The 23,518-nt window shown below is 44.1% G+C and overlaps 1 protein-coding gene across 1 annotated transcript; it reads right to left on the bottom strand.

The window, feature by feature from the left end:
• Positions 1–453: 453 nt before the first annotated feature.
• Positions 454–19,433, bottom strand: erc2 (ELKS/RAB6-interacting/CAST family member 2). Its single transcript, XM_085924033.1, has 20 exons — positions 19,354–19,433; positions 17,298–18,125; positions 13,597–13,620; positions 11,938–12,372; positions 11,778–11,852; positions 9,625–9,780; positions 8,854–9,021; positions 8,252–8,419; positions 7,849–7,986; positions 7,612–7,752; positions 7,399–7,539; positions 7,078–7,113; positions 5,499–5,701; positions 4,406–4,528; positions 2,179–2,302; positions 1,960–2,120; positions 1,575–1,722; positions 946–1,494; positions 672–739; positions 454–584 (listed from the first exon to the last, which is right to left on the bottom strand). The coding sequence occupies exons 2-19, from the start codon at positions 17,976–17,978 to the stop codon at positions 713–715; spliced, it is 3,498 nt and encodes a 1,165-aa protein (XP_085780159.1). The 5' UTR covers positions 17,979–18,125; positions 19,354–19,433; the 3' UTR covers positions 454–584; positions 672–712.
• Positions 19,434–23,518: the final 4,085 nt, after the last annotated feature.

Raw genomic sequence — 23,518 nt, forward strand, 5'->3', positions numbered from 1 at the left:
GCAATCAGTGACAATGGCGGTCCGTCAGTCAGGCTTGAGGGAAGCAGACAGCAATGGCAGCCATGACCTTGAAGCAATCATGAGAAAGAAGTAAGGATGGAAGAAGGATCTTGGAGAGGGTGGAGACCAGTCTTGCAAGCTCCTGAGGAGGTCCCATGGTCAGCATGGGGCAAATGAGGTGAAGATAGTGAGGAAGAGGAGGTGTGGGGTCTCTCCTTAGCTGTTCCATGCTGAGAAGGTCTGCTCCAAGGTCACCTGAAAGGCACAAAAGGCAAAGTAGCAGCAGGATACTTGATGAGCTCCAATTCAGAAGCTTCACTCATATTGTTTAGTAACGCTCAGTTTGAGTATCCCGATTTATGGTTTCTACTTACCCGCTCGACTGTCAGTTTCCCAACGCCTGACTTGCGCATCTCGAGGAACCTCGTTCCTGCCCCTCCCAAAAAAAAAAAAAAACAAAAAAAAAAAAAAAAGAAACCAAAAGGTCTTCTAGCTGAGTAAGGTAAAAAAAAAAAGTTTTGTCAGTGTCGCCGTATTTCAACATCATCTTCTGGCTGCTTTACCCCCAGTAGGGGCTGAGTCATCTGAAAAACAAAACATTTATGTGGTCAACAACAAAACAGCAAGAAACATTGGAACCATCAAAAAAAATAAAAAATAAAAAATCTCACCCCTCAAAACAACTTTGGAACTTTGGTTGTCATAGCAACGATTATGCCCATATGCCTTCCTCGTCATCCTGTCGTTCGAGGTATGCATTCGGGGGAAAAAAAGACAAAAAACATTATTATACAGCATCTCATCTTGATCTTATTTTATTTCTGGTTTAAACTATGAATATATAGTTCATTTCTTGTATTATCTTTACTATTTGAATACAATGAAGGTAAGATGAGTACAGAAGCGTAGTCAGACAAGCACCTGAGACCGTGAGTGACTTCTAACCTGGTCCGGGGAAGGGCGGTGGCCAGCATGTGGGGGTCCTCTGCCCGAACCTCCGCGATGATGAGGCGACAGGTGGCGTGGATGCTGCCCGTGGTGTTGGGGCTGAGGATGCTGAGGGTGCTGAGGATGCTGAGGATGTTGAGGATGCTGAGGATGCGGGTGCTGAGGGTGGGGCCCTTGTTGGAGAGGGCCATGCGGGTGCTGGACGTGGGGCGGGAGATGTCCGTGCGGATGCTGCTGCGGCGGGTGCTGGAGGTGCGGATGTTGGGGCTGCGGGGGGCGAGCGTGCTGTGAGTGTTGGGGGGGCGGCTGAGGGTGCTGCTGGGGATGTTGAGAGTGAGGGTACTGCAGTTGCTGCGGGTGCTGCGGGGGGGCCTGCGGGTGCTGCATGTGAGGGACGTGGCCGTACGGGACCTGCTGGGCGTGGGGGAGGTGGCCGTACTGGCTCTGAGCTTGCTGCTGAGGGTGCGAGGCCTGGGACTGAGGGTGGTGCGGATGATATTGTTCGTCTTCGTAGTTGTCTGCAATCAGTTTCATTCTGCTTTGGGTCTGCGGGATGAGTCGACAAGTCGCGATTAGCATCCGGGATTATTTATGGAATCATTCCAGTTGCGTGTTGCAATACGAACGTGCTGTTTCAGTTGGTGCATCAGTTTGTCCCGCTCCCGCTTCAGGGACATCACCTCCTCTTGGGTCTTCTTCTTGTTGGAGGCAGACAGTTCCAGCAGGGCGATATTGGCGTCTTTCTCACTAATCGCAGCCAGCAGAGCTTGTTGTCTGCAAAAAAGGTCATATGACATGATTTGTTAATTATCCATCCTTTCCAGTGTCTCTGTTGGTTGCTTAGCAACTAAGTATGCTTGATGGAAAATTTTCAGGCTGGTGAAATAAATGCGACATTTGGTGGGGCAGTTCTTCTCTACCGTCACGATTTGCATCTAGACAACACATTTGATTGTTCTAAACTGTGACATGAGCAAAGGTCATTTGAGTTCAAAAGTAGCAGCGGCTCACTTCATCTCTAGAATCTCCTCCAGCTGTTTTCTGCGCTCTTGCCTCATGTTGGTGAGGTGGCTGTCCCGCTCCTGCAGTGACTGCTGAGTGGACGAGAGACGCTGCTTGGTGGAATCCAGTTCTTGCCTCGTCCTCTCAAGTGTGTTCATCAGGTCCTCCAGCTGATTGACACATGGGATGAGTTCACGACTCAGCTTGTGAATGACCAAATAAACACACCTTTGAGTGATGGCCGCCTTCCAAGGAGCTGTCTTTACGGCCATCCTGTCCCAAGCCTTTCTTGTCCCCTTGGGGTCCCAGTTTGATGTTTGAGCCTTTCTTGGTCGGGTCTTTGCCTCCTTGTCTGTAAAAATACTCACGATTAAGCGCTGTCAATCACCTCTCGTCCGCTAACTACTCAGCCCAAAAAAAACATTCTCGAGGAGTTCCGTAAAAGCTAAGTAGATGTGGGAGGAGCGTTTGATATACTCACTCACAGAACCAAAACCGTAACACACATCCAAGCAGTGGAGTGGAGGATGAGTTACATTTGGAATCAAATTGCTTTCAGAATGATGCCTGTCATGAAAGCACACGTCACACATGACTTGATGGCTTCACGTTAGCAATGGGAACAAACTTACAAAAGTTGGAGCACCGGAGTTAGAAGAGGGTTTAGGTGGGCAAGAATATCACCTACCTGGGCGCTAAACTGCAGATGGGGGGGTGAGGGAGGGGGGATAGTAGAAAATAGACGACAGGACAAGTGGGAAACACATTGGAAGCAGTAAAGGAAATTCAGAAAAAATGAAAGACAAGACATTAGACCAAGAACAACAATGAACACACTCAAGTCATGTTTCCACCCAGCAGTAACAATCCTCAATTTTACATTGCAACCCGATCTGATCCACCAGCCACGGTGAATCAAGCTCCACCCTTGAGTTCCACCGTTGCTATGGTTACACAAGTACATCCCCCAAGTTTTCACAACGGTGAACTAAGCTGTACTGCTCGGTAGAAAAGTTGCTTAAGTTCATCGTCAACAAACACGGGAGACCGCCAGCCCGTCTGCGAGAGCGGGCGCGGCCATCGCGTGATGCACTTTGGACTCGGGAACTCTGACCCGTGTGCATCTGCTGCCGAGGGAAGCAGACATGCAATCAGACAGCAAAGATCAGCCCGGGAAAAGACGAGGAAAAAGGTCTTTGGGTGCAGAGGAACGGAACTCAACAAGTGAGACAGAGCTAGGGAGAGAACCGCTTTGGGATGCAGGGTTGGACGGTCCTGACGTTTAAGGGACCAGGATTTGAATCTGCAAGAGCCCCTCACTCACAAATGAACACTTTGCATGCAGGCCACTGGGCCTTAATATCTGCTAGGGCAGCTTAGGCCAAGTGGGAGGAAGTGGGAAGGTGGGCAGCACTTGGAGAGGAGAGTGGCTGATGCTTCTGGAGTGGCGGGGGGGTTGAGGTGAACAGACGGGTGGCAGGAAATTAAAAGGAGCAGCGTGCGGAACCAAAAACAACATCACACACACGCAGACACGCACAGCACATGTATAGGGTGTGCTTGCGTGCAAAATATTAAAAACACTATGTGTAAAAGAGTTGTAGAAGGTGAAATCACACCAAGATGAACACATAACCACAACATAGGCAAACAATGGAAATCTTATTCTTTTGGTTTAAAAAATAAATAAATAAATAAATAAATAAATTAAAAAAAAAAAAAATATATATATATATATATATATATTTTTTTTTTTAATAATTACAAAATATTATTGGCTCAAACCTGGTGTGATTTGTTTATAACTCCATCTATTCTAATTATAGATGCAGACGCAAGTCTGGACATGAGTGACACTATATGAATAAAAGTATTGGGACACCTGGCTATTGAACCAGGAAGAAGTGTGACAACTTTACAAGTCAAATCGTTTTGCTATTCTCAGTTTTCCAGAAGTGTTTAATGAGGTTAAAGGTCAAGCTCCTTGACGCCAATATCATCCAGTCACATCTAAAATCGCCCCCTAAATCCAGATTCAGGCAGAATTAAAAGGTCAGTGAAAGAAGTAAAATAATATGTCCCAAGACTTTCACACATTTATTAATGTAGGTCAAGGTTTGTAGATTAAATCATTTTCATCGTGGACCTTCCTCAAAATTAGTTTCTGGTTTCCAAATGCTACATGCAAAAAATAAAACAGAGCAAATAAACAAGCAGTGGCCAATTTATGATATGAATCAGATAGGAAACAAAGAATCAAACCTGTCTCAAGCAATTAAAAAATCAATACAAGGCAGCAAAGCAAGCACATTGTCGAAAAAAAAAAAATCAAAGCAAACAATAATGCAGGGGATGTTTGCGTCATGTGACGACGAGCCACCACTCTGACGCAAGCATCCTTCAATCGTTCCACCGACCGCACCGCCGAGCTCGAGTGCCTAGGCAGAGCACTCACTTTCCCAGGAAGTCCCACACCATGCCCCCTATCTGCTGGGGGGCGGCGGACACCGAGGGGAGCGGCTCAGAGGGGGCTCTGCCGCCAAGACGGGGGGTGGGCCGAGGGGCGGTGTGAGGGGGGCTGTGGAGGATTTGTGGCAATGCAACACGGCATTGCAAGGAAGATGAAATTGAAGAGGACAAATATTCAATGGGAGAGGTGGTCAAGAGTGGAAGGAAGAAAGGGAGATAGAAAAAGGAGCAGGGCAGAAAAGTGGGCAAAGAAGAACACCCAATTAATCAACAGGAAGTGATCTTTTTTTTTTGCTGGATAATAAATCAGTCTTGTCTCATCAATCACCATTAGCTCCACAGTGAAATGTGAATGGATGAATTTTGCAGAACAAAGCTGTTGACTGCAGCTGAACCTCCAAGGAAGATCCAGTCGGAACAATACACCCACAAGCAACTGCAATCGTAATCTCAGAAAATGTGATGTTCCAAAAAAAAAAAAAAAATGCACTGTTAAAAATGATTTGATATTTCCAAAGGCACGTTTTTCCTACACGAGAGCAAAATATTAGCGACGAGGTTCCGACCATTTTCAAAAGAATCATAATTGGCCCAAGTTTCTCATGAAACTGTAAATGCTGCTTAGTGTTGGGATCACTCATTCTAATTTCCTTGAACCCTTTATCCACTGGATGGCGCTCTGACTCAATTCGACGCAAGCGTGCGCTAACACGACCAATATTTCGAAAAGCTTTGGTGCGCCACTGTGCTAGAAGCGCCTCAATTTTTTACAGTAAATGACTCTGCTTCTCACCATCAACAAACGGAGATGGAGAATTTTCGAAAATGTTCTTGAAGGCACCAAACCAACCAACCAACCAACCAGGTCAAATTTGTCAAGTTTCTCCTTTCGCTTGACTGCAGACACACCCAAATTTTTGATGTAAAAGTTTCTTTAAAGTTTTGAGCAGATTGGCTTATTTGATCCATTGTTTTGCAGGTCAGGTTGAAGAATGGATTTGATTGGAAGAGTGCAATGCAACTCTATCAGAGATGATCATGTTCCTATGTCATTAGCACACAGTCCAAATGGATGTTACCTTTCCAAATCTGCAATCTTCTTATCTTTATCATTCTTCTCAGTCTCCACCTCCCGCAAAATGTCTAGGAGCCTCTCCACCTCCGTCTGAGCCTTGCTAGCTTCATCCTTGTAGTAGCCCATCTCCTTCTCCAACAACTTCACTCTGTCCACATACTCCGGGTTCCCTCTCGAGCCCGACTGATGCTCCACTTCGTGGGCTTTCTGTATAACACATAAAAAAAAAACACACACACACACAAAGATGGACTCAATTAACTGGGCGATAGAAAATTCCATATGATCTCATCTCCTTATCTCTTCTTTTCTGTCTGTCTGAAAGTAAGTTGCGGAGTAAATAACACAAGGGTGTCATTAGTGGCGCTGGCTCATTAACTTGAATAGAGCAATAAACTAGCACAACTTAACGCCAATATGAGACTCCCAGTCATTTTGTGCACACACACACACACACACACACACACACACACACACACACACACTGGAGTGAATTTTGTGTAGCAAAAGACAAACACAAAGAAAGCATCATGAATCCTTCGAGTACACGTGAGGGGAACAGCCACACGTCAACACAGATCATACACGACAACCTCTGCAACAGCTTGGCAACACTGAAGTGACAACATGCAACAAAGTCCAATGATCGTGTCATGCAAAACCAGGAAAGCTACACAATCTTTGCGGCGGTCGCTTGAAACAACACTATGTTTTTGTTAAGCATGAAGAATCAACCAAGATACGGATACAGAAAGGCTGAGCACATTTGAAAAAGAAATGTAAAATATTCAAAAATGTCCAAAAAAGATAACTATTTTATGTTGGATTTTCCATTCTGCTTGCTTTTGGCGTTGCCTCGAGATCCTTATCCAGTACACATTTACACAGTGGATATAAAAAGTCTACACACCCCTGTTCAAATGTCAACTTTTTCTAATAGCAAATGTGACCATAATAAAGTATTTTAAAATCAAAGCAACAATAACTCTTTACCATACGCCCCTCAGAAAAATTCCATCCATTCAATCATTTTCAAAAGTGCTAATAAAGGTCAAACCTATCTTAGCTGATTTTGATCGAGGGGCACCAGGGTGCGCCCTCCGCCGGTTGCTAGCCAAAAGGCATATGAAGACAAACAACAATTCCCATTCACATTCATATTATTCAAATCTTTGATGAACCAAAATTGCATATTTTTGGAATGTGGAAAGAAGCCGGGGTACTCGGAAAAAATCCACGCAAGGATGTTGAGAGCACGCCGGATTGACAGAGCCTGGATTTTAAAACCACTGACACAAAACTGGAGTCAATGCAAAAGTGAGCATAAATCATTTCACAGTCGTATACTGAGTGAACGATTTGAAAATATAAACCAGATTCAGCACAGATGTGACAAGCACAAAGACTTGCTGCCCAATGTAAAAAGCTCCTTCAGTGCCATGTACAGTGCAACCATCGACATGCATCTGGGTGTAAAGCAGAGCCACGTGTGTCGAGATGAGCACCATGTGTCACATCCCAAAATCTTTGAGCGTCCTCATGCGTTCCGTGTGGTGGCTCAAACGAGAAAGGGAGGAACTTACAGGATTGTTCACGTGACTGAAAAGCTGCTCAGCTTGCTACGTTGCAAGAGGAAGGGAGCAGGGGAGGGAGGGAGGGAGGGGGGGGGGAGTAGTCAAGGATGGGAGAGGACGTGTTAGGAGTCAGAGTGAGGCAGGAGACAACAGCAGCACTTTGTTCTACATGGTTACATCTGAACACGACGCAGACAAATGCAGAGGAGCGCACGAGGGGATAGCGGCGGGAGGGGGACGGAATGGAAGAGCTTATTAGAAGCCTTCAATTCACCAAGATTACATAAGAAACTTTTGGCATCAGTCCAAAGGGAATATCATCACACCTACCTTCTGTAATTGCATCTCCAACTTACTGCACTCTTCTTTTTTCTGCTCGATGGCGATCTCCAGGGATTTGAGCTTGGAATCCTTCTTGAGGCCGGAAGACGCCAGTGAAGATGCGTGCTCTTTGAGATCGATGAGGCTGGACTGAAAGGTGTACAGACAGGAGCGTTGAGCCGTAAAGACAAGAGAGCAAACGCGAGGGTCCGATTCGCCGACCTCTTTTTCGGTTAATTCTATTTGCAGGCTGTTGACTTTCTCCTTCAAATCCTTGTTCTCCTTCTTGTAGGCATCTACTTCCTCCAGACGTTCTCTGTCTTCTCGCTCTCGCTGGTCCTTCAGACGCTCTATGATTCTCTCCTGATGACACACGTGAAAAATATCGAAAATAATCAGGAAACGTACTCATTTGGCATTTTGTGTTCTTGTGAAACCAGCAACCTCTCAACGCTTTACCTTCTCTGACAGCGCCTCCTCCAGGGTGGCCAGGGCAGTGTCGGTGTTGGTGGAGTCGGTCTGCAGAGACTTGACCCGGTCCTTCAAGTTGCTTAGCTGTTTGTCTTTGTCCCGTAGTTGCTCCTGCAGGTTCTCAATCTGAAGGAGGAGGAGGAACATCACATTAACACCAAACAGTGAGCAGGAGGTGCTAAATTTTAAAGTTAGCACAGACCAAGAAAACAAAGAATAACACAACAGAAGGAAACAATAGAGAAAGCATGAGCGGGTCAGGCTGAGAAACTATCACTAAACTATTATAGCAATATATATATATATATATATATGTATATATATATATATAATATTCTGTAACTTGGTGGCAAAGTCAAAGCATCACAATGAAAATATAAATACTGTATACCTTCTTCTGTAGCACATGGATTTTTCTTTCTTTGACCTCCAGCATGTCCTTTATGTCCCTTATTTCTCCAGCAAGGGTGCCTTTCTCTTCCGTCAAGTCCTGCAGTTGCTTAGTTTTCTTGTTGAGGAAGGACTCTTTCTCCTCCAAACGCAGACGAAGAGCATCCACCTGGAACATGAAACAGTTTTTCTTATTTATTTTTTTAAATATCAATGAATAAAAGAATAAATGGGCTCAGGCATTTTTCTCATGTCAAGCAAAAATACTACACACTCTGATTCAAATGGCAAGTTTTAGTGATATTTAAAAAAATGAGCCAAATAAAGAATTTAAAAACTTGTACAACTCAATTGAATTTTCTAGCGCGGCAATAAAATGAAGCAAGTGAAATAATGTGGTTGCACAAGTGTGCACACCCTCTTGTGATTTGCTTTCCAGTAGAAGCCTGAACCTTAAGTTAGTGGAATTGTTGTCAGACCTTTGTAGGACCTGCTGACATTATTTGCCTCAGCCTCAAGGCAAGGCCAATTTATTTTGCTTAGTAAAGGTCATTTTATTAGTTTGATCTTGTTGACCTACCGCCACAACAAGTTTCACGTTACCTCTGTTTGCAAGATAGCCGCCCGTTGCTCTTTGGCAGTGAGAGACTCTTTGAGCACTTCAATGTGCTGTTTGCAGTCTGAGTTCTGGTTGTTGAGGGTCTCCAACTTTGTCTGCAGAGCCAGCAGTTCCGACTCCTTCTTGGACAACTCCTGCTTGAGTTGGTCAATCTGCACAAACACACACACACACACACACACACACACACACACACACACACACACACACACACATACACACACACACACACACACACACACACACACACACGCACACACACACACACACTGGAATCACAATGCTCAATCTCCTGAGTACCGCTTTGGAGCTATTTTCATCAACACAAGTTGCTATCATTAAAAATGCATTTGAGACTAACTCCCTCCCTCCTGCATTCATCATGTATTATACATCATCCCTATTCATGATGGATGAAAAAAAATAAAATCTAAAAATAGCATAACAAAACTGTGAACAGGTCTGCGGCTGGTCCGCTAACACAAGAAGCAGCGAGTAAACAGAGAGTTAAAAAAGGGAGACAGATGAGTCCCCCAGAGAGAGACGTGTTGGCGTGATAAGGAGCAGAAGCTTCATATTAAAGAAGCTGAATTATATTTCTTCTTTTTTGAGGGGGCTGATTAGTATTCCCAAGCATGCAGCTCTTTGGAGAAAACAGCATTGATGAATTTACCGCCGACAAGACAGTTTGCTGATGGTGCTAAATGCGGCAGCCTGGCTCATCAGTATTCACCTCTTTGCATGGCATCGCCTACCTTGGTCTTCATAAACTTGGAATGGTTCTTGTAGACCTCCATCTGCTTGATCTCCTCCTCACGGTCCTCCGTGTTAAGCAAGCCGTTTGCCTTCAACATTTGGATTTCATCCTCCAGGTCGCGAATGTTGCGCTCCAGAGACGCAATTTTGGTGTCCTGTGCACAGACATGCAGACATGCTCACAAGTTGTCGACGATGAATTTGAAGTCCACAAAGGCCGTTTGAAGAAGGTTTTAGCGTGAGGATGACAAAAAAAAAGGAGAAGAATACAGCTAGATCGTGATAACGAGAGGAAAACAGAAGTTCTCTGCATCTGTCAAGGATCCGCAAAGCTTGCTCGGCTGCTACAGCTCAGAGGACGAATCACCGTTGGGGAAACGTCGCGCAAACATTCAGCACGAGCAGACGGGAGAGAATCGTGCGGGCGGGCGGAATAAAAAAGAAAAGTAACACACTGCAGATTTTGCAGTGCTCAGGACTGCGACTGTGAGTGCACCTCGGCTTTTTGAATAAATAATACAACGTAGCATTAGCCAAGGTCTGTCGGTGCTCTCGCCTCGGTGCTCTTTTGGTCACTTCCTTTCATCCGAGTGGCTTGAACTTCTGAACTCATCACTAAAACCACTGAGGAGGAACAGCTCCCATGACTCCCATGCACGTTACAGCTCACCCTCAAGCCGACGTTCATCAACTCAATCGTCGTACCTTTGATTTTATTCCGTCCACATGTCATGATATCGGGGCATCCATTTCATTTGCTCGCTAAAGGTTTTCTCCGTCTCCCTTTGGCTTGCATGCTGGCCTCTCACTGTCATAAACAACCACACCTGTTTCCATGGCAGCGGCGGCAGGCAGGCTACACGCTCTCGGCTCGGCGAGGGCGTGAGGGAGAAGGGGAGGGAGGATTATTGGCGCTTCCATCAGCATCACAGCAATGGAGAGGCAACGGGGGGAGGGAAGAGGAGGGGAGCGGCGCAGGGTCTTCCTGCACACGAGAGAGAGAGAGGAGGCGGGTCTTCCCCGAGCTGGCCGCGCTAATCGACGAGGATATCAGAATTTGCGTACCACGTGACGGCCGCGCCATCCGAGGCGAAGGGGTGGGGCGGGGGTTCGGCCGTGTCTGCTCAACGATGATGTCATGATTTATTTTAAGGAAGTGATGTCAGGCCTCTGCAGTGAGGCTGCTGGCGTCTTTGGAGATTCAGACGCTGTGTGGCCTGAATTTCTCCGCTTGTCAGATTCAGTCTTCGGATCGGAGCGGATCTATTTTTCTGGTTTGGAGCACGGCTTACATATTTCTATGATGTAGCTACACTGTATTCCAAACATAGATTTATGTCGAGTATGATAAAATGTGCACAATTTGTGGGCGTGGTCTCTGAGGATAGCTCATAAAAGTATTCAGCCATTATAAAGCAGGGATGGGATGAAGGTGGGGGGGGGGGGGCCCAATATGAACAAAACACAAACATGCATGCAAAATGTATGTTTTTAAAATATTTCACTTTTGATCATAGATTTGTTAATGCATGCATAAAACATTTGTTACCCTAACCCAGCAACAACAAGGCTTTGAGGCAAACAAAATAAGCGCATACATTTTTTTCCCAGTGCAAAGGCCTATCTTGCATAAAAAATTGCTGAACATGAAATTAACTTTTATTTTATTTTTTTAAGATTTAAACCTATGCATGCATGTTTTTGGAATTTGGGTTGGAGGTGGCAGAGAACATGCAAAATCCACTTCATTTTAGTCTAAATCCCAAAATCTAAAATGTGACATGGAGCAGTAAATTTTACTATTTCCAAATGGGCCTATGGTGTGATTTTGTGAAGAAAACAAATTGTACTTGCTTTGCAAATTGCTCATCTGCAGTAATTACTTTCTTTTTGTTGTTGTTTATGAGTGTACACTTGTGCAAGCATGAAATTTGAAAGGTGTTATTGAATTTTGATGTTGACACAGCTTGCTTTGGAGCAGCACGCTGACACACACGCACTTGTTTATCACACAATTCTCGTGAAATCTGCCAGTGTGTTGACTCAGCAGAGTATCACAAGAACAACAATTGATTTTCATGAAAACATATCAGTGTGAGCCTACACTTGGACAGTAAGCAGAAGAGTAAGCAAGGCTGGAAGTCATACTTACTTTCATCTCTATGATAGTTTGCAAGGCCTTGGTTTTGCTCGGATCCTGGTGCAGCTGATTTCTTCGGTGCAGCTCCTTAGAAGCAAACAAGATTTTTTTTTTTTTTTTTAGCGAGAAATACGTCACACTATTTGATCTGATGAATTCAGTGACAAAATACCTCTCGCAGATGAATGTTTTCCTTCTCCTTCTGGTCCAGAATGACCTCCAGGTGTCCCAGCTGAGCCTCAGCCTCAGCAATGCGCCTGTTCCTCTCCTGCTCCTCCTCGTCAGACACCCTGCCGGGCCCCGAGGGCAGCCCTTTACTCTGCAGCATCTCCAGCAGCTTCTTTATGGACTCGTCTCTGGCTCCCAGCGTCTGCTTCTGCGTCTCGATCCTCAGTTCCATCTCCTCTAGGGTTTTCCTCAGCAGGAAGAGCTCCTTGGCCTGCCGGTCGTGCTCGGCCTGCAGCCGGCGGAAGTTCTCCTCGGTCAGCTCGATGGTGGTGAAGTGTTCGGCGCCGGAGCGGTTGCCGCTTTCATGCTGCAGCAAGTGGTTGAGGTCGCGTTGCGTGCGCAGCTCGTCCTGGAGAGCCTGGATGGTCATCTGGAGATGCTGATGAGGTTCAGACACACATAGGCTCACGTGTTGGAAGGAGGACAAGTGTTTGCAGGTAGGACAACAGACAGGAGGGTGACAAACACTTCTAAAATGTTGGAGAGAATGCTTTTAAAGTGGAGCAACCGTGGATGGACAAACATGAGGAGCAGCTCTTACCTTCTTTACAAGCTAATAGTGTTATTAAAGACCTCAATTTAGAAAGTCGTGTGATACAAGACTAATCCAAAAGCATGGATACAGAATCCCATTAAATCCATATTCTATTCTGTATATATTTGCCCTGACACAAAAGAAATTGAAAACATAAAAATATCGCATTGAGCAATTTGATTCCTTTGACTTCGAATTATAAAGTAAGTATTGGCAAAATACTGCACCTACACCATACTCAAATTGAGGCATCACATACAATAGCAAGTCTGTTTTTAAAAAAGGAATGCATTAAAAACTATAATATAGTTATTTATTCAATAATATTATAATATTGTTATAATATATGGGATGTGACTACGCAGGTGTACGTTAAAAAGTGTCCATCTAGATTTTAAAGAGCAAGATCTGTATGTCCAAAGATTTTAAATACACCCGTGCCGTCAGTTTGAATTACTAACATTAAACTTCACCATTATCAAAAAGTTCAGTGTACAATATTGCATTTCTCAAAATGAAAATCGTTTTCTAGGTCAGCTTAAGGTTTCAAATAGTGCCTTGCCACCAGACTCAAAGGTCCAAAGTCAAGGATCATGTCCGTTAGCATCCTCTACTGGTGAAAGGTAAACAACTTTGAAAAATCCAGAGGGGAACCTCCATCATTTTTTTTTTTTGCAACAATACTGTACACAGAATCTTTTCGATGTTAAAACCAAACAAAAAATGAAAACAGTATTAGAAATTATATGGTTTAAAAAAAAAAAAATGTTAGTAAAAATAGTTCTAATAAATACTCCGATGACACGAATACACCGACGCAGTAATCGTTCCTTTTGAGGTGGAAGACACATTTGGAGTGAAAGAAACAACTTTGCACGATTCATAGGAATATATTTGGGGCGGCATGACTCAAATGCTATCGGTGGTCATCGAGGGGTTTTAATTTCTTCTTGGGCTCACATAAGGAGAAAAGGTGAAAAGGGATTGCCAGGTTGCTGCAAGTACACATCACACTGAAGGTGACTCTATGTTGTGCACGCCACCTTTGGTGCAAACATAGGGACAAACCTTTGTTCTCCTGGCATCCAGCAGCTGCACAGCATGGACAGAATGAACAGAAAAGAAAAAAAAAACACAAATGTATGGTAAAACAGTCAGTGCAAGAGCGTGACGTAACAGAGACGGGATGAGCAACATAAACCTGACCCATCTGAGGAAAAGAAGCCACTTGGCAGCCGCTCCACATTTTTAATCACAAGATTCCTTCTGACAAAATAAGAATTGATTGACCTTTCTGGAGAGAGTTGAGAGCCACAAATAATATTCAGTTATTATTATTGCAGCACATTTAATATGCGAGTAAGCGGAAGTGAAATAGATGACGAGACAAGCCGTCACAGTCGCTGAGCGATGTTTGGCTTGCCGCTTTGGACTGAAATGTATTTCATGGCGTTTGTGTCAACTTCCCCGTCATCTCCGTCCATGTCGGTTCAGGCCAGGTTAGCGTTGCTGTTGAGACAAATGATCATCTTCAGTCTTTGTTGCCCTCATCAGCTCTTCTATTTAGATACGCACGTCTTATGTCAGTGGACCTTGTCAGGCTTATTTAAGAAGATTGTAAATTATTCTCATCAGGTATCTCATCTGCACAAGATGTTCTCTTTCTTCTGTCTTTTTTAAACAATAAATGTTTTGTGAAGGCAGACATGTTCAATCCAGTTCTTGTATTGCATCCTTAAACAAATCCTCTGAATGGATACTAAACGTTTAACCCCAAGACAGACTTTTTGAAAATGCCTTTCTATGTATTCACTCCAACACAATACTGGTAGTGACCACGAGGCGGCAGTGTTTCTTTTGGCATAAAAGGTAAATGTTGCTGCTGAGTGAGAGGCTTGCAGCCACCTACCACGATTGTAGTCAGACTCCAAGCTTGAGTCATGACCACAATCCATCCACTGCTGTCATAGCCTCCATTTTAGGTCATTTCCCATGTAGTCTTTGACATCATGATGATTTTAAAACGTTTCAATAAGGAATGATAACTGAAAGTATATTCCAATTTTGATTGGTTTATCAATAATGACAAAATAGTAATACATCTTCCCTCTCAGCATGTCTGTCCAGTATCTTGGCTTCCTCTTCATCTCATGTTCTATCCTGATCAATAGCCTTCCGTCTTGGAGCTAAAGTGCAGTCAATGAGTTCATTTGCATAATTGCACTGTGGTTGAGAAAGACTGACTCACCCATCAATTATAAGAGTGTACCATTTCCTGTGTCAGGCAAGACTCATCTGATATTGTCATGATTGTGAGGAAAAAAAAAGAAAAAAAAAGAAGCCTTTTTTCTTGTGTGATACATCTGGAAAAAGAGATGTTTTCTCTTTTTAATGCTACCTTGCCAGCCCGCCTTGCCAACACAAGCATAAAGAAAAATATTGTCGGAGGACCTGACATGATTCTGGTCACTGGCAAATTTTGATTCATGTTTGTCAGAAGGTGCCATTGGTGTACGCTGGGAATTTATTGTAGGGTCGAATTGGACAGGTGGCCTCACAATATTGTACAAAGAGGTCCACACTGAGTCGGTTACCCAGGTGGCCCTAACAAACATGAAGTGTTTACGTGTTAGTAAGCGTGGGTGAGTGCATCGCTCATGCGGAGCCAAACTGTTGAGTCACAGCTCACTAAATTCATTTCAATCAAATAAATGAAATCTGGGATGTTCCAATTTGTCATATACTATTTATCATCCTGTTTTTTATTTGACTTGATAAACCATAACTCTAATCTTCAAACAAATAAACACAAGTTATTATACTAATACAGAATTTTAAAATGACCATATTAAAGATATAAATATGTCATTTGAAACTGGGTTACAAAAAGATGGAACAGGTCTAATGATGAATTCTACTCTTTTCATTTCTTAGCCTGAAGACCACACGACACACAAACGTGTTGTGTGTCGCGACGTATGAAGCTCAGCCTCCATTTTGGGCCGCATGTTGATAAGGGCTGGCTGGCTGGCTGGCTGGCTGGCTGGCTGGCTGGCTGGCTGGCTGGCTGGCTGGCTGGCTGAATGTGTGAGCGTCGTGACTCAGTCAGACGGAACCGGCTCCGGCTCACATCTTTGCCGCCAGCAGATTGTGTCCAGCTTCAGCGGCTCGGGAAAATGTGCTGAAGTCAAACAGCCGCCTGAACGACTCAAAGACAATTGTGCTGTTTGGACGTGGTAAACACGGGCCCTTATTCCCTCGTCTTATTAAGCAGATGGATGATATTTGCTCCAGCTCGCAAACGCCCGAAGCACCTGCTGTGAGAGACGTGGCGTAACGCACACAGCGCCCTGCGAGATTTTATGACACCACTTGCTTTTCTTGTTTTAATCACCTTCTTCCGATAAATCAGTAAATCAGCAAATTGGAACACGGTAGTAACGAAATTAATTAGGTTTCTGTTTTCTTCAGTGAGTTGAGTCATTTAAGTTGAATAGAGGCAGCTTTACATTTTATAATTTCCTGATGGGAAATCAGATTTACAATGGTCATTATTGTTTAAGTCACGGTGGTTTCAAACACAAGGCCCAAGGGCCAGATACGGCCCGACACATCATTTTATGTGGCCCGTCAAGATAAATTGTGAAACAAAAAATGAGTTTGACACCTCTGGTTAAAGTCATTCTGTCGGCAAGGTCTAGCCACGCGTGTGCATTTTAAAAAGCCCAGAAATCAAGATAAAAAAAAGCAATTATGGCAGCCAGCTACATTTGCCTGCGAACATAATTGAGTGCAGCGTTCGAGATAACACAGAGAGCGGAAAAATGGTCTGAATCTAGCAGGAAGTCCAAAACGCACACCTTTTTATATTCTACTGGATGAAATACATGCAACCAACTTATACATATGTAAAAGGATCCACACTGAGCGCTTAATGGAGTTGAACAATGGTAGACGTACACAAGGAAAGTCCCTGTCGTTTTTGTCGAGGGATCTGCAGCAGGTGAAACTAGCAAAGCTTGAGCGAGCATAAAACTTTCAAACTCGGAGATGCCGCCGAAGCTGAAGCGACTGACCTTTTGGTTTGAAAGTCAACCCAATCCGCTGGGTCTGCTACTTTGGCTGATCGTAAAATGGACAAGAACAATAAAGGTAACACCGTTTATTTGCCTTGAGCATGTAGTTGCCTCATGCCACACTTCTGGAACACATTGGGTTATTCCAAGAAACAAAATGCCAACCTAGTGCATAAGCTTCTACGCTTCTCCTGGCTACATTTTATTAGCAATTTGCATAATGAGATGAAGATGACCAGCAAGAAAATGAGCATGACTCAAGGCAGACTGGAAATTGGAAGCTACATTATGTTCAGTCGGTAATGATTTTACTTTTTTTTTTAGAAACAAGTATATAAGCAAATAAAAGACATCTGCGCTTTGGGCGATTTGATGCATTTAGTAAACGATGAACTTTTTGCGGCGGAGGCGGACAGATGATCGGAGGAATTAAAAGACGAGAAGCTGAGCGAGATGCCCACTCTTGTCAGAAGTTGACTTAACTGGGCTGTGTCTACAACCCCACACACTGAGGATAGCCAATTGTGCTTTCATAAATTTCTTCTGCATCAACAAGGAATGAATGTTGCTAAATGAGTAACTCTTTCCAGAAAGGTCTTTGAAACATAGAACATGATCAAACCTTAAAGGACAAAAGACCACCACGGATCTCTCGCTGCAGTAAATGGTGAAAGCCGGGCAGCCGGTTCTTACCTGGTTCTCCTCATGAGTGACTCTCATCTGCTCCTTCAGGATAGACGTGCGCGCCGCTTCCTCCTTCCTCATGATGCGCTCCTTCTTCAACTCCGGGCTCCAGAAGCTCTTGATGCTGTTGGTGGACGAGCCCAGCTTACTGTCCTTCAGGTCCAGCTCCCTGCGCAGCATCTCGTTCTCCCTCTGCATATCCCTGAACTGGGCCTGCATCTCCAGCAGTTCCCCCCCACTGCTCCGCACCGCCTGCCTCAGCAGGGCGGAGGGCACCCCCTGGTGGTGGTGGTGGTGGTGGGCGTGCAGCATGGAGATGGAGCCCAGGTCACTGTAAGACAGAAGGTCAGCATGGGGCAGTCCCACTGAAGCGATGTTGGGACTACTGCCCATGGCTGTGACGCGGCCCCCGTACACGGCCCGGCTGGTGGCCCGACCCAGAGTGGTGGTGCCTTTGGGGTACGTGGCCGTGGAGCCCACGCCCTCGTGGTCGCTCAGGTACATGGGCCCCGAAGTGGCGTAGGCAGCGTTGAGAGACTGAATGTTCTCCATGGAGAGCGTCTTGCCCCCCGCGCCGCTCCCGCCCCCGCTGTTGGCCCTTCGATGGCCCAGTCTGGGGGACCGAGGCAGGCGCGGGGAGCGTGCGGGGCTGCTCTCTAAGTGACCTACAGCTCTGGCACTGCCGTACATGTCCCGTGAGTCGGCCGCGCGGCCACCAGGGGGGGTCCTTAACGGGGGCACGCTGCGATGATACTGCACAGGTTCGCTGAACCGCACATGGGTGGCTTTCTTGGGAGGTGGAGCACGTCAAACTCGGAGGGAATAACTGCAAGGCGCCTGGAAAAGAAAAAACAAACATATTTGTTTCAAATTGAATGTATAAGATGAAGAACAAAATGCCTGACACAGTTTAATAGAATAGAAAAGCGGCATCAAATAGTTTGGCTTTGCAAGGATCATCACTTTGGTTCAAGGAAAGAAGTGCAGTGATGGGAACATTTTCATTATATTTTCAGCTGAATGGCTCCATAAAATTTCCATTTTATGAGGAATAGCTGTAATCATTTACAAATATTGTCCTCCTTCCATGGAAATGAAAAAATCTCTTCTTGAGGTGATTCAGACCAGTTCTACAAAAGTGCACATTACAGCCACAATAAAGATTGTACCTCTTTAAAAACATCCAACTAATTTTATTTGTAATGGCCGAATGTTAGCACTAGATCTCATTAGCTTACGCAGGTGTGCACACTGAAGCGGCCGCTGACTGTATCCAAGGTGGCTCCCAACCATCAGGTTGGATTTCCCTCTGGCCAAAATCCACTTAAAGCTTCTAATACAGTCCGAAGAGCTTTACGAGCACAAAATTAATAGACAAACCGAAGCCCTGGATGCATTAATGTTTTTTTTTGTTTTTATCACACATCAGTCTGCGGCCATCTAAGCAATTAATAATAGCAAGACATGTTTGTTTTGTATCTGCAATGTGTGCAGTTGGGTTTCAGGAGACTTGCTGAAACTATGGCGGAATATCCACCTATGAAAATGAGGGCCTCAAGCAGCTGAGAGAATTCAGAAGCGACATGCAAAAAAACATTTCTACTCAGCGGGTATATTCATACTTTATCATTTTAATTTTAAGATGACTAACTTTTGAAAAAGATAGCCAACGCTAATCATTTCTCCAAAAATATTCATATTTAAAACTTCTCACGTCTCATGCAGCAAAGGCATCTTATATATCTGCCTATGTCCCGTTTGATGCTCATAATCGTGACAGTGACATTGTAGACCTCAAACCATTTTTAATCAACTTAAAATTGGAAAATCTTCTCTGCAGATGCTACAGTCACAGGAGTAGTGACCCCGGGAATTCTCAGTTCCAACCAAATGTTTGAAAGGATTATGAACATATCGTGATATTCCAAACTTCCCCTTCCAACTATCTTAAACTTCTGTCATACATGCGTATTGCATAAGGAGATGGCGGTAGCTGCATTTAAATAACTGTCCAAATATAAAGTCATCAAGCACGCAATATTTTTTTTTTTTGCGCTCGACAAACCTCTACTTTGCGCCCGCTGTCCTTCTTTTCCTTTCAGCGTTTTCTGAAAGCACTCCCTTACAACCTTGACTCTCTTTTCGTAATAAAAAGGCATTGACAATGTCAATAAAAGCACAATGACGTTTTGTGTGCAATACAATCGCAGGGACGCGCTACCCATGATGCCGCACTCATCTTGCAATGTAAACAAAACAGCAGCCTACTTGATCAGGTGAAGGAAGGTGGAGGAGGTGAGGATGACAGGAGGACATCAAAACTGAGTTTCACAAATATATGTATATATCTTTAAATGTCACATTTTTTCCTATATAGGAGAAAACTCAATGCATATCAAGTGCAAATAAAAAGCGTTGTTTTTTTAAACAGCAATTTGGTATCCTTTCCAACAGATGGCGCCCTAGGCGACCGCCTGGCTTGCCTGTGCTCCCTGCGATAACGTTCAAGGCTCCATTTTGGAGATTTTCAAAATTTTACAGATGAGTGCAAGCAGGGGGATCTGCAAGAAGGAGGGCTGCAAAACCGTGGGGGTGGTCACAGCCAACTTCAGAATGCAAATAAGCACAGAGAGCCTTGCACTTGATAAATCAGCGTTTTCGCCATGGCTCAGGTGTCTACGAGAAATAAAGCCATTCATGTTCTTTTCAAAATATTTGAGTTAACAATGGAATAGATGTGTCTTGTGTCGGCTTCTTATCTTTGCTGATGCTTTCTTACGATCGCTAGCGCTGCTAAGAAGAACGAAATGAGGCTACATTCAAATCTTGCTCGCAGTTTTAACACTACAAACTCCAAATAAATCTTTTTGACAGTGGCAGTGTTTTTCAGGATTTTTCACGTCATAAAGCTTGATTTATTTTTTTAACCATTCCGTAAACAAAATCTGGAGATGTTATCCATCTCCTTGACTACTCATAATTGGTATTGGCCCTAAAAAACACATATCGGTCTATCGCTAATACTTCACCGAGTGGTGATGAATCCACCAGAAACACATCACAAAATTGGACTCAAGCATCCATACTTTCTCTCTGGTGCCACTTGCTGCTCCGGCCCAGTTTCCATGGTGATGACGTATAGGCTAACAGAGATTAAGTGCCTCTGTCGCCGGACGTCGTTTACCAAATCTGACGGAGGGAGGCAAAAGATGACGTGATGAAAGCCTTCTAATTCATGCTTGTCCTTGATTTGTGGGCGGGTTTTTTGGAGGGCTGAGAAGTTAACATCAGATCTCCACCGAGCAAGACATTTGCAAGGTCATTTTTGAGGCCAGGAGGTCAGAGAGGACACTCTTCTCTCCAAAACTGAATTAGCATGCTGAAGCTAGACAATCCAAATTCATCCATTGTAAAAATTCTTCTGCGCATTCAGTGGAGTCCCGCTGGGATGCAGCGGTAAATTAAATTCCAATTGAACACACTTGGGCCTACACAACAAGCTGCGCTTATCTTCACTGGTCAGCTTTCAACAGCTCAAGACAAATTGGCTGTGTAGACAAAACTGTCCCCACCTTGAATGAACTACAAATGACCAGAAATAAAAAGTGAAGCTCATAATGTGCCTTGTCTTTAAGTGTCAGTATGTCCCATTACTTTGTTTTAGTAACACTAATGTACAAACTGTAGGTGAATTAGAAAACTGCAGTTTTTGTCAAATCTTTTTTTTTTTTTTTACATAATAATTTAACCTTCAGTTAGCCAAATTAAGTTCAAACACAAAAACATTTGGACAAAAGTAGAGCTTAGGCTTGCTAGCAGACAGTTAATCACAGCTTTGCCCCAAAACCAAACAACTACTGTATAAGTCGAATCACATGTATTTAAATAGATCTTAATCAGATAATTGTGTCAAGGAATATCCAAAAGGAAAATTAGCATGGAACCGCAAATTAAAAAAAAAAAAAAACATTTACCCAATTCACAAATTGGCACGGGTAGAATCAACACCTTATGTTTCATGTGTTTTTTGGGAAAATCTCAATTGGACCAAATAAGGGTTGGAAAAAATGAATGATTCAACAATAGATGAAGTTAGGGCCACGTGCAGAAATCATCTGACAATTTATTGAGCGTCGTAGCGGAGAGGACACCGATGACATACGAAAAACATTTCACTGCTGAGTGTTCTGCATGGACTTTTTTGCATAAAGGTGGGCATCATTCTGACATTTTGCCACATCGCCGGTGTTCAAATGAAACAGCAAGCGACGAGGGAGGGGAGACAAGTGGTCGCAAGGAGACAATGGCGCTCTCCATTTGAGGTCAGAGTCTCAAGCAGACAAAGAAGGACATTTTTTCTAAAATTAGCCCTCAATGTGGGTTGATAAGAGTCACTTCACACGAGAAAGGAGCACCAATCCCTTGGAGTGTGCTGCAACATCAAGCCTCCTCATCATGTATTCTACTACTGAGCCTCAAACGCCCCAAATGGATCCCATTCACCCCCTTCCCACTTTGCCTTCTTTTCAAAAATGAGGGTCAAAGGGACAGAATTGGATGAATGCTGGTCATGTTAAATATCTCGAACTAACACCACTGATAAAAAAAAAAATATGGGAATGTTGCACCAAGTGAATTGCATGTGATGCAGCATAAGGAACACGAACCCACTGACAGCACAGTGGGCCTCCATGTTTGATGGTCCCGGGGTGGTGCGCGTCGAGCCCCTGAACACACCACCTTGACATGCACCAAATGAAAGCCTTTTTTTTTTTTTTAACACCATCGCTGCTCGACTAATTGAACACGGCGTTAGGACGCAAATCGTCCGCTATCTAGTGATCAATGGCCGGCTGGGTCCGAGCTAGTGTCCTTTCAACCGAGAGGATAAAAAAAAAAAGATACTTCATGGACCGTGCGAGTGATTTTAAGAGAAACGGTGGAATAAACGTGCAGAAATACACTCACCTCCTTCGATGTGAATTCTTCTCTTGTGCTGCTACACGGACGGCATCCCGTCGCCTCCATTCAGCCGAGCAGCCTCCCTCAGCATCCTACGCTGTCATTGGTCCTCCTCTGCACGCCAACATCATCGGCGTCACTAGCGCAAGTGGCAAGAGGTGTGTGCATGTGTGCTTACGTATTCACACATCATCATGGATCTTAATTCAACTAAATAACTAACAGGGGATTTTAAAAATCTCGCAAGAAGTGGATTGAGTTGTAGAAAATGATGTTCGCCCTGGATTTGGTCTGAAAGGCAGCACTTACTCTCATGCTGTGCAGTCTACTATGCACCGCCCCCAACATGCCGTTTAAAGATGGCTAATGGCATTTCTCCACACTATTAAGGTAAGGAGGATGATAATCCCAGGGAAGGAGGAGCTTTCAAGCGTTCTTCCGCCTGTCAGGATGGAGGAATTTATTTCTTCCATGCTGAAGTGCTGCTATTGTGAAGATGACGTTAGGTCACTGCCACTATACTCCATTTGTGACTTAAACCTTTGCTTGCAAGTCAAAGCAAAAAAAATCAACAGAATGACAGCTAAATCTTGAAAAACTCAACTCAGGTTACTCAAAACACCTTTGACCTATCTTTTTTTTATGCTATCTATATATCAAAGTCTGGGTTTCCCTCCTGTGACTTGACCCCAGGTTAAGATGAAGAAAACCGAGGGTGGACTATTTGTTTATTTGCAGTGAGGCATTTATTTCTTCAATTGAACTAACCTGGTAATGCATTGGGGCAGAGTATGTGTCAAACCTGAGACCAATATTGCACAAATCACACACAAGTTTGACCATGTCCTTCACAAGAGTTAACTAAAAGCTCCCCGTGGCTGCTTGCTTCTCTCCTCCCAAATTACAGAGACTTTGTCCCACGTTGCGTCCTAAGCGCTGACACTAAGTGTGCTTGACAGGGCCCCAAAGGAGAAACATCAGCAATTCTGAGTCGTGAACTGCAAACACACACACACACACACACAAACACCCCTCATGCACGCTACTACTTGGTTAAATTCATGCTCAACGTAAGTGGCAGCGAGGCAGCACACTCATCTCATCACTACGCAGGACAACAGAGGGCAAAGGTCATACAGTGTATTAGCCTCTTTTTACCGTGTGTGTCTGTGAGCGCTATCCATCCTACTGATAATTGAAAGGTCACTTTATTTCTTGTCAGTTCGATGGATGCTAACAAATGGATGGTTGCTTCACCATACAAAAAA

This window comes from Syngnathus leptorhynchus, chromosome 11 (assembly GCF_054491065.1).
Source record: "Syngnathus leptorhynchus isolate UIUO chromosome 11, UIUO_Slep, whole genome shotgun sequence".
Classification (NCBI taxonomy): Eukaryota; Metazoa; Chordata; class Actinopteri; order Syngnathiformes; family Syngnathidae; genus Syngnathus; species Syngnathus leptorhynchus.